Source organism: Petromyzon marinus, chromosome 11, assembly GCF_048934315.1.
Source record: "Petromyzon marinus isolate PM22_M1 ecotype Great Lakes invasive population chromosome 11, UKy_Petmar_22M1.pri1.0, whole genome shotgun sequence".
NCBI classification, from domain to species: domain Eukaryota; kingdom Metazoa; phylum Chordata; class Hyperoartia; order Petromyzontiformes; family Petromyzontidae; genus Petromyzon; species Petromyzon marinus.
Window position 1 is genome coordinate 14919464 of NC_133677.1, and position 16222 is coordinate 14935685.

At 50.0% G+C, this 16222-nt stretch overlaps 1 protein-coding gene across 4 annotated transcripts in view; it reads right to left on the bottom strand.

The window, feature by feature from the left end:
* Positions 1-1973: 1973 nt before the first annotated feature.
* NSD2 (nuclear receptor binding SET domain protein 2) overlaps positions 1974-16222 on the bottom strand; it is a 38647-nt gene continuing 24398 nt past the window's right edge. For all 4 annotated transcript variants that reach the window (XM_076066404.1, XM_032951930.2, XM_032951928.2 and 1 more), the window contains exons 13-22: positions 15207-15389; positions 13181-13337; positions 11893-12098; positions 10693-10805; positions 10052-10321; positions 9601-9717; positions 8916-9057; positions 7807-7913; positions 7467-7647; positions 1974-6330 (exon numbers count right to left, since the gene is read on the bottom strand). In XM_076066404.1, coding sequence (XP_075922519.1) covers positions 5009-6330; positions 7467-7647; positions 7807-7913; positions 8916-9057; positions 9601-9717; positions 10052-10321; positions 10693-10805; positions 11893-12098; positions 13181-13337; positions 15207-15389 — 2798 coding nt within the window. In that variant the 3' untranslated portion in view covers positions 1974-5008. The remainder of the gene's footprint in view (positions 6331-7466; positions 7648-7806; positions 7914-8915; positions 9058-9600; positions 9718-10051; positions 10322-10692; positions 10806-11892; positions 12099-13180; positions 13338-15206; positions 15390-16222) is intronic.

Sequence of the window (16222 nt, forward strand, 5' to 3'; positions counted from 1 at the left end):
CAACATTTACAACTTGAGTACGACGTTTCGCTGGTAATTACATCCAGCATCATCGGGCGATTTGCCAGAAGTGGCTGAATGTAATTATCGGCGAAACGTCGTACTCAAGTTGTAAATGTTGTGAATTTACTCCCCAACACATAGGCGATCTGAAGTAGTATCCACTTGGCACGTTTTGTTTATGTGACAAACCTTACTGGCCGTGTATGGTGATCTAACCCAAAAGCCTTGGTTTGCGAAAGCCTACGTGTTAAACTGGTATCATAGGCGTTTACCAGGTCAATAAAGTAGATATGCAAGTCGTTGGAATTCCTTACAGCATTACCGTAGCAGACGGACAGAATATGGCATCCGTGCAGGTCTGCCTGGTCTGAAACCACATTGGGGCTCCGAAAGCCTCTCCTCAACGTGCCTAGCAAGGCGATGTTGAATAATCCTTGCCAGGGCCTGACCTGGCACACTGAGGAGATGCCCATGTAGTTGTTACAATCTATGCGGTCCCCCTTCTAAAAAAGGGGGGCCACCTGGGAATCTTTCCAATTCTACAGAACCCATCCTGTGGTCCACAGTTGTGATGTCATGTCGGACAGTCTGTACGCAGACACCACCCTCTAAGCATTTCGGTTGGGAGACCATCTCTGCCCGGCGCTTTTCCTGGTCTCGGAAACACTCCCACACATGTGCGCGCACGCACAGACACCTCCCCCCCGCCCTGCGTGAGAATGAATCATTACAGCTCGCGGAGGATCGAACAAAATACTTCCACGGTTCAGTTTGCAAGTGCGAGTTCGTGTTCTAAGACAATGTAATAAAATATATTGCATGGAAGTTGGTTCGTAAGTAGAGGACTACCTTGTTGAACTTCCTTTTCACCGTACGTAGCAAACCGTGCTCGTTTTCAGCTCAACGAAGTGGCTTATCACGTGGCAATGTAAGCAGCCCATACTCTAAACGCAAGTTGATTTTAATTGTGGAGGATAAAACTGGACCGGGAGAAAAAAAAACCACGTGACCACGGGAAGAGAGACACGCAAACTCCAAATATACAGGCATCATCAGGGTCGGGATCGAACCCAGGGACTCCTGCGTGTCAGGCGAAAGTTAACATCTCGTCCCCGTTGCGCCCACACGTGTGGGGCGTGAGTGGTTGCGACCCAGGATCAACTTGGGGACGGAGTTCTCTCAAAAGTGGTCGTCGTTTCCCATTCCGGATTTTGGAATGGGGGGGAGGGGTGGAAAAAAGCACATCAAACTACTAAGAGGCGACGTGCGGAGGGATTTATTATTTAATTTGCACCAAAACTTAAGCCAAGCCCGTAAATTCCCCACATTGCATCTTTCCCAATGATTGACGTGGTATTTTCTAGAGATTGTTGTGAACAGATGCAGCACAGTTAAGTGTTTTGTTCCAGATGTCTCAGATACTAAACGGAAATTAGTCTCTCACTAAAGTAATATTTTCTCAAGGGGCATCCTTGCGGGTTAGAGGCATTGAATTGAAATTAGCCAAATAAACAAATGATGCATTTCTATAAGAAAACCAGAACTTAATTTGAAATTAAGGGCCTGGTTTGTGTTGGTGCAAACAGTTCCCATACCTCTTTGATAGGTATTGTTATTTTATACTGGTAGGAACGAAGTTGTAAACTGATTGTACCAGCCTGCAATAGATTAATGTGTCCGTCCGTCCCCTTTCAATACTTTAACGAAGTGAAATCTCGTGCTGTTGGGTGTAAAATCAGCAATAGACAGCGCAGAGACTTGTCCTACCAGCCCACCCTGTAGGGACCTGTTCATAAAAAAATCAGGAAATTATTTTTCGCCAACAAATACGTCTAAGGTGACGTGTTTTATATTTGAATTTAGTGTACCGTCTCCATATCAACTCGACTCATCGGATGACAGTGACGCACGAGAACAAGAAGAATAACAAGGACACGTGTATACAACTTAATATCAGAACGTACAGGATATTAAAACACAGAGTACAATGTTTTATTTGTCACTCTCAGTGTGGTCAGACTTCTCACAACGGGGGGCTAATGCAGGCTGAGCGAAACTGGGAACAAATGGCTGTAAACAAATGAACATTAACATTTGCAGCAATACCAGCGGACGGCACGGTGTACAGCAAGCGTTCACACCTGCCTGTTGCTGACCCATGTAACGCTAAACAGAGATGCTCTCACAATTCTCAAAATAAAGCAGAGATCTGGTAAACATTGATTCTTGATAAAAGTTGGTCACACGCAAACACGAAAGCACACGGCACCTATTCAAGCATGCACACAATTCACTGCTCATAAAGCATTGCGGCACAGTCATTCCAACACGTTTTAATCTGCAATGTAATTTTTATCTTTTAACTTTTTTTTTTACAAACGGTACTACATCTCTCATGTCACTACATGCAACAAGACTGGGATCTCTGAAACGGTACTGAGACTACAGTAGGTACAGTGAGGGAAAAAAGTATTTGATCCCCTGCTGATTTTGTACGTTTGCCCACTGACAAAGAAATGATCACTCTATAATTTTAATGGTAGGTTTATTTGAACAGTGAGAGACAGAATAATAACAAAAATCCAGAAAAACGCATGTCAAAAATGTTATAAATTGATTTGCATTTTAATGAGGGAAGTACTTATTTGACCCCCCCCCCCCCCTCTCAATCAGAAAGACATCTGGCTCCCAGGTGTCTTTTATACAGGTAACGAGCTGAGATTAGGAGCACACTCTTAAAGGGAGTGCTCCTAATCTCAGCTTGTTACCTGTATAAAAGACACCTGTCCACAGAAGCAATCAATCAATCAGATTCCAAACTCTCCACCATGGCCAAGACCACAGAGCTCTCCAAGGATGTCAGGGACAAGATTGTAGACCTACACAAGGCTGGAATGGGCTACAAGACCATTGCCAAGCAGCTTGGTGAGGTGACAACAGTTGGTGCGATTATTCGCAAATGTAAGAAACACAAAAGAACTGTCAATCTCCCTCGGCCTGGGGCTCCATGCAAGATCTCATCTCGTGGAGTTGCAATGATCATGAGAACAGTGAGGAATCAGCCCAGAACTACACGGGAGGATCTTGTCAATGATCTCAAGGCAGCTGGGACCATAGTCACCAAGAAAACAATTGGTAACACACTACGCCGTGAAGGACTGCAATCCTGCAGCGCCCGCAAGGTCCCCCTGCTCAAGAAAGCACATACACATGCCCGTCTGAAGTTTGCCAATGAGCATCTGAATGATTTAGAGGACAACTGGGTGAAAGTGTTGTGGTCAGATGAGACCAAAATGGAGCTCTTTGGCATCAACTCAACTCGCCGAGTTTGAAGGAGGAATGCTGCCTATGACCCCAAGAACACCATCCCCACCGTCAAACATGGAGGTGGAAACATTATGCTTTGGGGGTGTTTTTCTGCTAAGGGAACAGGACAACTTCACCGCATCAAAGGGACGATGGACGGGGCCATGTACCATCAAATTCTTGGGTGAGAACCTCCTTCCCTCAGCCAGGGGATTGAAAATGGGTCGTGGATGGGTATTCCAGCATGACAATGACCCAAAACACGGCCAAGGCAACAAAGGAGTGGCTCAAGAAGAAGCACATTAAGGTCCTGGAGTGGCCTAGCCAGTCTCCAGACCTTAATCCCATAGAAAATCTGTGGAGGGAGCTGAAGGTTCAATTTGCAAAACGTCAGCCTCGAAACCTTAATGACTTGGAGAAGATCTGCAAAGAGGAGTGGGACAAAATCCCTCCTGAGATGTGTGCAAACCTGGTGGCCAACTACAAGAAACGTCTGACCTCTGTGATTGCCAACAAGGGATTTGCCACCAAGTACTAAGTCATGTTTTGCAGAGGGGGTCAAATACCTATATCCCTGATTAAAATGCAAATCAATTTATAACATTTTTGACATGCGTTTTTCTGGATTTTGTTGTTGTTATTCTGTCTCTCACTCTTCAAATAAACCTACCATTAAAATTATAGACTGATAATTTCTTTGTCAGTGGGCAAACGTACAAAATCAGCAGGGGATCAAATACTTTTTTCCCTCACTGTAGGTGGTAATGTGGCTGGGGTTGCTGCAGCTGACAGGACACCGTGCCCCGAGCCCTGGCAGACAGACGCTGCTGGAACAGCCACATGCTGCCGCCACGTGGGTTAATGCTGTGGGGTTTTAACTGCAATCGCTGCAAAGCCGCCCCGCTAGGCATGAAGCAAAGCCCACCTGCCGTACTTCAAACACAATACTCAGAGGCTCAAGTATTTCCACTAATAACTACACTAAATGGATAAATTACACATACAGGATCACTACAGTATATGAAATGTTCACTAGTGACTAAAATACACAGCTTTGTCTTAATAAACACCAAAACGCACCCCCCCCCTCCCAGATCTAGAGAAATTCCCATATTCTACAAGAAGTGGCCCAAGGAACAACAAAATCTAAATACATTGAATGGGATTGTGTAGTTGTATTAATAGGCGCTACGGACGTAGACGATGAGCACTGAGGTAGGATATGGGAAAGGCCCCATCGCGATCTGGGAGGGCTGAATACAATTACCATCATTCAAGCTAACGCCAGCTAGGAGGGCTCCATCATCCCAACAGGATACCTGAAGCTGCGTAAGTGAGAAGGCCTTGCGCCCATTCATGTCTGGCGGATCCGTATTGTCTCGCGCTTTTCGTGAAAACGTCCATCCGCGCCATCATCGCTCGCCGAGCCTCGTGGAATATGGCACGCCAACGAGTCCGACGCAGTCACAGCTTGTCAAGTAACGAGCAACCGGAGACACCGCAGCGAGACGCAGTGCTGTTTTCTTTCAGATACTAGTACAAGCCGCGCCCCCAGACCTCGAGATACAGTGAAACACAGGAGCACCGCTTGCTATGGTTCCTTTCATCCAGTAGTTGTGCGTTGACAAGAGGTCGTTGACGGGAGAGTTGTATGATTTCAAGGGGCTGCTGCCTCTTGTTGCCGTGGCACGTCGGGCCTTCAAGGCCCCCACAGCGACTGCGTCTTCATGTTGACGTCGGACAGGCAGACGTCCTGGTCGCTCAATATCTCGCTCATGCTGAAGTCCGAGAGGCACACGGGCTCCTGGGCCGCCAGGTCCCTGAGCCCCACGTCCTGCAGACAGCCGTGCGGGCCCGGCCCGGGTAGCTCCCCCATCGAGAAGTCGGGCAAGCAGCGGCGGCCCATCATGGCCGCTGGGAAGAAGCCTCCGTCAGGCCCCAGCAGGTCGCTCATGTCGACGCGTTCGGTGCGAGCAATTCCCGCGCTCGTGACGCACACACGCTCCACGCTGGCGATCTCGCCCAGACCGGCACCGCCCACCACGCCCGGCACGCGCACGCGCTCGACTCCCGTCACCTCCCCCATGCGCACGCGCTCGACTCCCGTCACCTCCCCTGCCTCCCCCACACACACGCGCTCGATGCTGGCGATCTCGCTCAGCCCGTCTGCCAGGCAGAGCTCTGTACCGCCCCCGCGGCGCGTGCCGTGCAGCAGATCGGGGTAGAACGGCCCGCGGCGCGCGCTCACAATCTGCTGCAGGTGGTGGTTGTGGTGCTGCTCCAGCGTGAGCGGCTCCGGCAGGCACGCGCCCTGCTCCTCCTCTTCCTCCACGCCGCTGCCGCAGAGGTCCTGCGCCGTGCAGCCCGCACGCTTGGTGCTCGAGATCTCCACAATGCGCATGCCCGTGAGGGAGAGCGGGCCCCCACGTGACAGGCAGCCCCGGCCCTCCCCCAGCATCGCGTCCCGCAGGCAGTCCGCTCGCGCCCCCACGTCGCCCACGTCTGACAGGCACTCCGCGTCCTCGTCCGCCGCCGCCATGTCCTGCAGACACACGTCGCTCGAGATGTCCATGTCGGAGAAGCCCGCGGGAATGGAGACGTCCGGGAAGCCCAGGTAGGGCTGTGCCTCCTCAACAGGGGAGGGTCGTTTGGCCGCACGTGCCGCCCTCATCTCTCCCTTGCCCCGTGCCGCCTTAACCCCGGGAGGAAGGCGAGAGCCCGCGTATTGCTTCTGGCCGACGCAATCTTTTTCCGCTGCCGTCGTGGTCTCGGTCGGGACGGAGTTCCGGTGGCGCCGTTTCTCCGGCGCGGCGCTGGGTGGCTCCTCCGGAGGAGGAATGGCGGGGGCCGCCGTGACCTTGTCGAATTCGTGCTCGGCAAAGCAGCGGTGGTGTCCGTCGGAGCTGCGCCTAAGGGCCCCCAAACTATGCTGCTTGCAGAATGAACTGGGGCAGATCTGGCAGAACGCCACCGCCGTCTTCCCACACACATCGCACACGTGCCACGGGCACTCCCACTTGCCTGTACACAGACATATATACACACACAACACAAACATACACGGAGCATGCAGACCCACAGAGCTCACACACACAAGGCACACACACACAAACAGTAATTCGCTTAGGGTTCATGGACTCCTTGTCTGAAAGTCTTAGTTTGGAATCAGTCCATTTCGGTGTCTGATTTGCAGACATGCAGGATTAGCACTTCCTTTCCAAATTGTAGCGATGATCCTTACTTTCCTAAAACATTTTTTTATCAGACTTGGGACTTGAAACAGAGACACTTCACCTCCAAGACTGGTGGATCTTGTGGCTCTAAGACAAGTTTAATCTTTCTCAGTATAACACGTTCTTGTTGCGCAAACATTCATGGCGTGATACTCATCTCCACGTTACAGCCCTCAGCTAGTGTTGACAATTCCCCATTCTTATGGCTAGGACAAGTCTATTCCAAGGTTAACCACTGCTGACTTTGCACAAGGTACTACTACTAATTTTATCGACCCTGGAGGGATGAGGGATGAATCGATCCTCGCCACGGGATTTAAACTTGTCAGTCGTGCTGAACGTAATGCCCGCAGTGCAGTGGACGTGCAGTTGGCGCTAAATAACGCCACCTGCTGACGGCGAGGGAGGTCGTGCGAGTATTTAGAACCCAGCTAGCACTGGTCAAAGGCCCCTAGATTGATTGACGTTAATATGATTTCACTTTCTTGGTGTCAAAACACAAACAGCCCAAGAAACTGAAATGGCACAAATGGCATACAGTATTTCTGTGTAGTGTGGAACAGTCTGCAAAGCATTAGTGGAGAGCTGCTGCCTATAAAATATCACAAAACCCAGCAGCGATCGTTTAGAGATCACACACTGGTTGATGACACTCAAAACCGATGCTCACTGAAACGAATTCTGCGAGAAAAAAACATTGGCACACAAGGCCAACAGGCTGATGGGCCTGAATGATTTATTTTTTTTATTTTTGGGAGGATGAAGCAGACTCTCGTTTGCTAGGATTGTTTACTGCTGCACTACCAAAACTACCACCAGGAAGGTACACCGTGAGACCGTCAAGTGGGAATGTGGCGTCTCCTTCACCCGAGCGCCGGCATCGGGTGGCGTGCGGCAGTGGCAGCGTCCTGGGGGCCCACTTACCCTCGGGCAGCGTGCCGAGGTTGAGGCACGCCAGGTGGAAGGTTTTGGTGCAGTTGCGGTGGTCGCACATGACGAGCTCGCCTCCGTCCTTGCAGCGGTAGCATTCGCTGTCGTGCACCTTGTCCGCTCGCACTTTGCGCTTGCGATACTTTCTCTTGGGCTTCTTGTCCACAACCGCCGACTGTGCCCGCACACGAACACACACTGTCGCGGCGCTCGTGCACAGACGCCGGTGTATGTGCACATGTCACTCGGAGCCGACGTCCGTCGCCCCCAGAGCACGTCGCAAAACACGACCCCACAGGCGAGGCCGGCGCGCCGCGCACAGCGCCGCCATTACCTTGGGCCGCACGCCCAGGAAGCCGCTGCAGTTGGGGGCGCCGCACATGCACACGGTCTTCTCGTTGCCCAGGCAGTCCAGGTTGTAGTTGAACGTCAGCTCCGTGCCTGTACGTGCCCGCCAGCAGGGTTTATCATTGCATTAACGGCGCAGCCTTTGCGCACAACACAACTCCAAAATCCGCAGTCACATGCGACGCAAGGTACGACAAACGAAGCAACGTGGAGGCAAGACGACAAGAGTCATACTGGGTCACACTGGGCTGCTCACCATTAACAAAAATACACATGCCATAACTCCACAAAGGTAAAAAAATTGTTCTAATTTTAAATTACATGGGTGATCATAAACGTTCCCTTGCCTCAGTTATTTACTCCAGACTGAGACGCTCACAAATGCAGCACATACCGCACACTCGCCGTGTAAAATTATCAAGGCTATAGAGGTGATGAGGACCCTGGATGGGGGCTGTACATACATGCTCCCACACGTGTTCTTGTGTGTGCGAGTGTATGCAGAAGTGAGAAACAGTGATGTAGTGGTTAGCTCACGGTGCTACGAACCTAGATCCCATTCCCAGACACAGCTAACGTCTGTGGCAATTGATATCTGGTTAACTCGGCCTTAAATGAGTATTTGGTGCTGTGTGTAAACATCGCCACTGGCTCATGGCCATCCAACCCCTGGTGTGCCGTGCCAGCCTTCAAAAGGTCCTTGCTAACACTTGCCCCAACAGTCTGTTAAGTCAATACAGGGGCTCTTTGTCACCCAATATGCAGATGAAAAGTTAAGTTTCAGTTTTCTGGTATCACAATTTGTTACTTTAGGTGTAAAAGTCACCTGATAAGCATGTCATTCTAATCTCTTCAGGGTTACATGCTAATCAGGATCCCCTCTTCTTCTCTGCATCTACGGTTATACTACGACTCGACACAGCTAATGTAATTCATTTTTCAACTCTGTTGACCAACCAGTAAATATTTAGAAATTATCTTTAAACACACAGTGGCTTCGGTTTAACAGCAAACAAATAAAACCAAGAGGCTTGACCTTGAAAACAACAAACTTGAATATTGAGTGGTACCCTCGTGAGCATGCAGGGGCCTTACCGCATGGGATATCACTGACAGCGAAGAGCCCCACGCGGGTATCCCCATTCACTGTCCACTTCTGTGTCTCGCAGTTGGGCTGGCAGCTGTGGTTCATGAAGCGGGAGAAGTTCCCCTTGGGCCCCGCGTCGATGATTCGGTCCTGAGCTCATGGCGCAATCCGGGAGCAGCAGCGGCAGCAGCGGCAGCATCACCACCCACATGCCCAGCGCTCAGTGAGCAAAATTATTCAAATGTGCCCAGCACTCACTCATTTAGCCAGGCGAACAGATACTTGTTCCAAATCTAGTGTAAAGTCAAACGCATTTCATTAAAAAAATCAAAACATGTTAACATCTTAATGGTAAAATTTCAGTTTATATTTGATTAATAGGTGTTGCTATTGAAATTAGACTAAGTTTTGGGTGGGTCTTAAATCGGGCCTAACAGGCCGGTTACTGATATTTGACCGATGGCCACCCAAAACCCCAGAAACCAAGGGATGCCCAGCGGCTCCCTCCTCGTGAGTTTGTGGCACCACATCGGTGCTACGGCGCCAGAAAACCCACACATGGCTCTGCACTCATCGACTGCTCCTACTTGACATCCGCAGCCTCATGACGCACATTTACTTTCGATGCACCAACTAATTGTGCATTCACGCACGTGGCCTGCGAGCATGGGGGCACAGCTGCTCGCCGCTCACCTTGTCAATGGTGAGCATGTAGAAGTTGGTGAGGTGGTGTTCGTGCGCATGCTTGATGCGAGCGCGGCACTCCTCTTCGTCAATCAGCTCCCCCACGTACTCGTTCACAAACTCCCCCTGCCGTCGGCATCACGCAGAGCACAGCAGGGGCACGCCGCTTAGCCGGAGCCATGCCACATCAATACGGCTGCACTCACCTCCTCACGACCCCGCCCACCTCGCTCACGATCCTGTCCACCTCCTCATGGCCTCCATCATTACCTTACTCGCCTACCTCCTCGCAGCCACACACACTTCCTCACTCGCGGACACGCTCATTTGATCCCGCACTTCCTCACCCACGACCACGCGAACTTCGCATTGCCCAAGTACCCCGTGACACCTGTTCTTCCCCCTCTGTGATCTCTGCACGGCCCCCATGCCCACACGCACGCCGCGTGGCCCCACATGCCTTTTTGATGTTGGCCTTGGCGCGCAGGCCCCAGCCCTTATTTTCGCTGCGGAAGATCTCGGCGTCGGGGTAGATGCGTTTGTTGAAGCACTGGTTGTGGCAGCGGTGGCCCGCGGGGCACACCGTCGGATGGCACTCGTACAGAAGCATGCGGTTGAGGCACTCCGAGTCGAGGCCGCAGGGTGACTCGTCCGCGGGCTTGCAGTTGCAGCGCGGGATCTCGGACAGGTCGGCTGCATAGATCTGGACGCGGCCTACCGGTTTGTTCACCTGTGGCACGCGCAGCAGCACACGCTAGTATACATGGGGTACGCACTCCCTACACACGCTCGTATACGCAATTTGCTAGGGTGTATTTGAGTGGTAGGGTGTGTGCATGTGCGGTACATGTTGTTTGCGGTGTGGATATGAGTGAGTGTAAGGTACGGTGTGTATACGCATGTGTGTGTGTAGGGTGCGGTCTGTATATTCGTGTGTGTAGGGGGCAATGTGTATACGCATGTGCGTGTGTGTAGGGTGCGGTCTGTATATGCGTATGCGTGTAGGTGGCGGTCTGTATATGGGTGTGTGTAGGGTGTGGTGCGTGAGTGGTGTTCGTGGGGTAGTATGTGTGTAGGCTGTGGTGCGGGGCATTTGCGCACCTTAACATGCTTGTAGGGTGGAGGCTTGCGCTGGTTGCGCTCATTCTCCTGTGCCTCCTTCTGCGCCTTCACCATCTTCAAGTCCTGGAAGCGGCTGGCTGCCTCCTGAAGGGCTGCACACCACGGCATCACCAACATCACCATCGCCACCACAAAACCACAACACACCAACATCAGCACCCGACAACATCGTCACAATATAACACTACACCAGACCACATGACCTATTATCATACCATCACCGCTCCACACTACTGCCATAAGGGCACAGCAATGGGGTCATCAAAGCAGCCATATAAATCCTGCAGTTCCTGCCAAGTCAATCCCCAACTCCAAGTTCTGCTCCGAGTCTCCATCTGCCTGGCTTTAGGACACCCCCCCCCCTTGGTCGCCGACCTCTGGGTGCCATGCCAATGGCCATCCCTGTATCTCACCCTCCTCCACGCTGCACTCGTGCTCAACCCATCACGACCGCCTCTTCCCCGCTCACATATTTGCTCTCCTGCGATATTATATTCCAAACCTCTAAGTTGCTTAACTTATTCTTGGTTGAAGCCCCAAGGCATCTTATATCACGCTGGTAACTACCTTGCCTGGTATACAGGAGGTTGTGGGTTCGATCCCGACCTTGACACCTGTGTATTTGGAGTTTGCATGCTCTCTCAGTGGTCAAGTAGATTTTTCTCCAGGTCCTCCAGTTTTTCAATCCACATTTAAAAATCAACGTGCGTTTAGAGAATTTGGCTGTCATACATTTCCCCATGATAAGCCACTTCGTTGACGCATCATTTGAGGCCAGGTCACTTCTGAAAAAGAGCTGCATAGCTCGGTGGGCCTCGCCTAGTGAAATCAAAAGTTAGTTAAATATTCAACTGCATTAATAGGCCAAAAGCTTATTTTCTAGTCCGTGTCATGGTATTGTGGAGCTAGACTTACCAAAAAAATGGCTAAGTGTCAGAGACGGCAAACATCCTTACTCCACCTCCGTGAAAGAAATACGCAGAGGCACTCCCAGGGAGCCAACGCACACAAGCAATGACCTGATGATCTCCCCAGCGCAGGCACTCGGCCCTCACAGGCCCTCACAGGCACCCGTGTGAGGCGAGCTTGGGCCTAGGGTGGCCCACACTGAGCTAGGAAAGTGGTGCCCAACAACAGCAGCAGAGCCCAACCCGTCCCACAGATCACATCTCCACGAACCCTGCTTGAAGATTCGGTTGATGCCCTTGGTCCTGTTGGCCGTGCTGCCCTTGTCTCCCTCCAGGTAGGGAAAAACGCGTGCCTGGTACGTCCAGAAGAAGTCATGCGAGCCGAAGAAGCGCACGGGGAACTCGCCCAGGGAGTGCCGCAGGGTCAGAATGTTGGTGGGCAGAGAGCGGGGGTTGCAGACCTCCGCTGGCCACCACCTGCATTACACAGTGGCATCGATCCTTTCTTAGTTTGGCAGAAGACCGCCACCACCGGCAAGGTGCGATTGGCATTACGCGCCCGGCACGACGCAACCGGCGCAGCGCGACGCAGCATGGCACAATAAGCATAACACATAATAAGCAATGCACAAAAGCTTCAAGAGCACAACGAGCACAGCACCTTAAGAGAAATGCAATTATATGTGGTGTAAGGTAATGTATATTATAGCACACCACAACACCGCTTATCGCACACTTACTGGACTTTATGGTAGAGTTTATAAACAACACAATTGGGACAAGAGTAGAATCTAAAATCTGAATAATCTAAGCCTCTGTCCCTGGCAACCTCAAAAATGCCTCTCACAATCGGCGACTTAGAAAGAGCACGATCCGGCCATCCCCTCCCACAGTCCGTATGCCGAGGGCAGTGAGGCCACGCACAGAGCCAGGGCACCACAGGGCACACGCATGGCATGCACTTGTAAAGCAGTTTAAAGGGTCTTGACATTGCTTCACAGCATACTCTTGAGCCTCATTCACATGTTGGTTGTACATGTGGAGACAGGAAAGTGACGCAGGAATTTGACCACAACCACACACCACTTTTTAGCCCTCGTGTGAGCAGGCCTGGTTTCTCTCTTCCAGGCACCAACACCATTCTCATCTCCAATTTACAAAAACATTCACAATACCACACACACACCTCTTTACATGTCACAAAAAGTCCCCTTAATACATCCACAAAAACAAAAATTATTTAAAACTATAAACTTCTTATTTGACCAGGTAAAGCCCACTGAGCTATATAGCTCTTTTTCAGAAGCAACCTGGCCACAAATGATAGCTCAACAAAGTGGCTTATCATGTGGACATTTATAGCAGCTAAATACTCTACACGCATGTTTCTAAATGTGGAGGGGAAAAACCCGCGTTCCGGGCGAAAAATCCACGTGACCACGAGGAAAACACACAAACTCCAAATATACCAGGCGAGGTCGTTAACATCTCGCCACCAGAGACCCTCACGCTGAACACACCTGGCACTAAACCACACGTCTCCTCACAAGCTCACAGACCTGTAGCTGCCCACTTTGACCCAGACGACGTCGCGGTAGTGAGGCCGTCGTCCTGCCTTGCAGTCGTTGCAGTACCAGCTGCCCTCCGGCATGTCCATGCAGAGGCACTCGGGGTGGAAGGCGGCAGGACACGCCTCACAGCACAGCAGTTTCCCTCCTGCGGCAGCGCACGGGAGCATCAGACACGGTACATCCTCGCACGGTGCCTCACCTACGCACCCCGGCCTCATCACCAACAATCACTCCCAGGGTTCGTGGTGACACTTCTCAATCAAGGCCTGTAAAACCTTTATCAGAACCTCCGTTTACAGCAGCTAAAACACATACGTTGAACATTTTTATCAATAAACATCAGTTTCATCGTTCATTTTAAAAGTAGAACTGCACACCGTGTCATTTTCTAATCTCGTTCTGTCTCACACCATGCATTTTTATCCAGGTCTCCCCGAGCATAAAGAACTGCATAAAAATGGGCCCACACGATCATACAAAATAGATTCCTCCACTTAATTTTGAAATGACGAGTAAATCCAGAATCCACTCCCCGCTGCATTCAATAGCCCATCACTCCCTGCCTACATGCGTAAATAGGCCGCAAGACAACTTGTTGACTGCCCACTGTTACCGTGCTTCCAAGACAGTTATTTTTTTATATTTGAAAAGCATCATTATGCCAAGTTATTTGGAAAATATATAGGAAGGCTAAAAATGTGCATGTCCTTAATATTACTTCAATTCAGAAATGCCCTAACTAGCTGTTTTCACATTTAGCCTGACCGATGCCGGATAAACAATACAATAATTCGGCACTGCCTCCTGCGCCGACTGAAGCCCACGACGTGCGCACTGTGCATCACGTCACGTCATGGCGAGTGGCTTCCCGCGGGATTGTCTCGCTCAACCGCCGTCTCTCGCTTCATCTCCTCTCTTATTGTCTCATTCACTCTGGTTTTGTCCTCCTTGCGTTATTTTCCTCCGTTTGTGTGTCCTTTGTTTTGCTGCTCGGAGGGCATCGACTCTCAATAGTGAGCAGTATGGCAAACAATGGCGTTTACAGCAGTAATTTTTATTTTTATCATACACGTATTTAATAGTCTTTGGGAAAATGTTATTGTATTATATTCTCGTTGCATTTGCAGCCAGCCGGACTTTTTGGCGAGCCGGAGCAGGGTTTCCTCCTATTAGTTCCGCTGCCGGGGTTTGGCTGTGAATGCATTTTGGATGTCGTGAATATATTTTAACTTTAAATTGGCTTGCAGTGAGATTTAATCCAAAAGCAATTAAACACCAACAAGCAGCCGTAAAGAAAAATAATTCCGTATTAGGAAACGGGGAGTGATTCTGATTATGTGAATACACTCGACTTGAATAAGCCTAGTAATTTCTCCTCGTTCTTTTGTAAATTCAGTGTTTAAAATCAGAAAAATTAATCCAACTATAATTAATCGCAGAGTTTTATAATAACAATTAGGGATGCTACCCTGCCATTGACAGAAAAGCAAACACTCTGGCTCAAAGATGAGTTGCCCAGACTGAAATTGGCTGGGTGGCGCAGCGGCTAGAGGACTTGACAAGCTGCACATGGAAGTCAAGTCAGCTCATCGCTCTCGGGTCCCTCAGATAGACAAGTACTAATTTTTGAGAAGACATCAGTGCTCAATTAATGGAATAATCTCCAACAGGCATGTGGAGTTGCCATCTCTGACTCCAGGCTGGCAATGATTAAGATCGCCTATCTATAGGACCCTTTTTATGCTCATATTAAGTTGATGAAAATATAGCCGGCTTTACCTTTCCCGGTAAGAATAAAGGTGTTAAGATGTTCAAACGCCAAATACACCCATCACAAGGCAACAAAAGTCTGACTTACCACACATGCTGGTGGTAAAATATGTAAACAAACATGCTTTGATAATTATATGCCAAAAGGAGAACAGCATTTTTATGATCGCCGTCTCATTGCCCGTTTGACGAGCAGCAGGACACTTTGACTTTGAGCAGAATACAAAACCGCCAAGTTCTCCACCTCTTGAGCAGACGAAGCACCAGCTGACGTTAACATGTGAGTGGTGGTTGCAGCCCTTCTGGGCGGCAAAGTGTTTTGGGCACACGATGCTGTTAGAGGCCAGGATGGTGCTGCCTGCTGCGATGCAGTTGTCCCCTGTGTGGTACGCTACGGGGCACCGTACGCAGCGCATGAGGCGGCCACCTGCGCAAGGAGCATAAGCAACACGCACACGCGCACAAACATACGTTGCAGGTTACACACACACGTGTGTATGTTTAACTTCTTTCGCATCGTATATAGCCAACCGTGTTAATCGGAGGTGTGGGGTAAGACAACAAACTAAACACAAAAAGCTGTTCTAAATAAATTAGTTTCCAAGCTATATAATTTGAAAGTGCATCACTCCAGTGGCTTCCAAATATCGGAAGAACATTCCAGAAGGCCACAGAAGTGCATCTGAAAGCGTGCAATGTACACACACACGTTCACAACACGTTGTCGTTCCAGTATTGGGCCTACGTTTGAGAAAGATTATAAAATGGTTTTAACTCTTGAGAACCATGAATAAGAATGCACAACAGGATGTAAGTTCGCAACGTGGTTCAAATTTTGCATCTGTTGTGATGGACATATTTATGCTATACCATAGCATGTGGTGTGTAATGGTGTGGTGTGCGTATACAATGTGTATGTGCATTGTGCGATGGTATGGTGAGGGGGCAGTGTGTGGGTGTGCGAGATGGGATGGTGTTTGCATATGTGATGGTATTGTGTAGAGAGCGGCTAGCACATTGCGCTACGACACCGGCCAAAATCCGTGACAAATATTTGACCTGGTCCTGGGCCTCTTCTAGGTTGAATAACCCTTAAAGTATTAGTACCTCGTTCCGTATGAACATCAGCACTGGAAACACAAAGGCGGACAGGCGGGGTGCTGGCCACCCACTATCTCTTGTGCCATTCAGACCTTTATTAAGTGCTCACTAACAGCTCTTTCCCCAGCAGCGTGTTAAGGCTGCACAGGGGACCCGTGT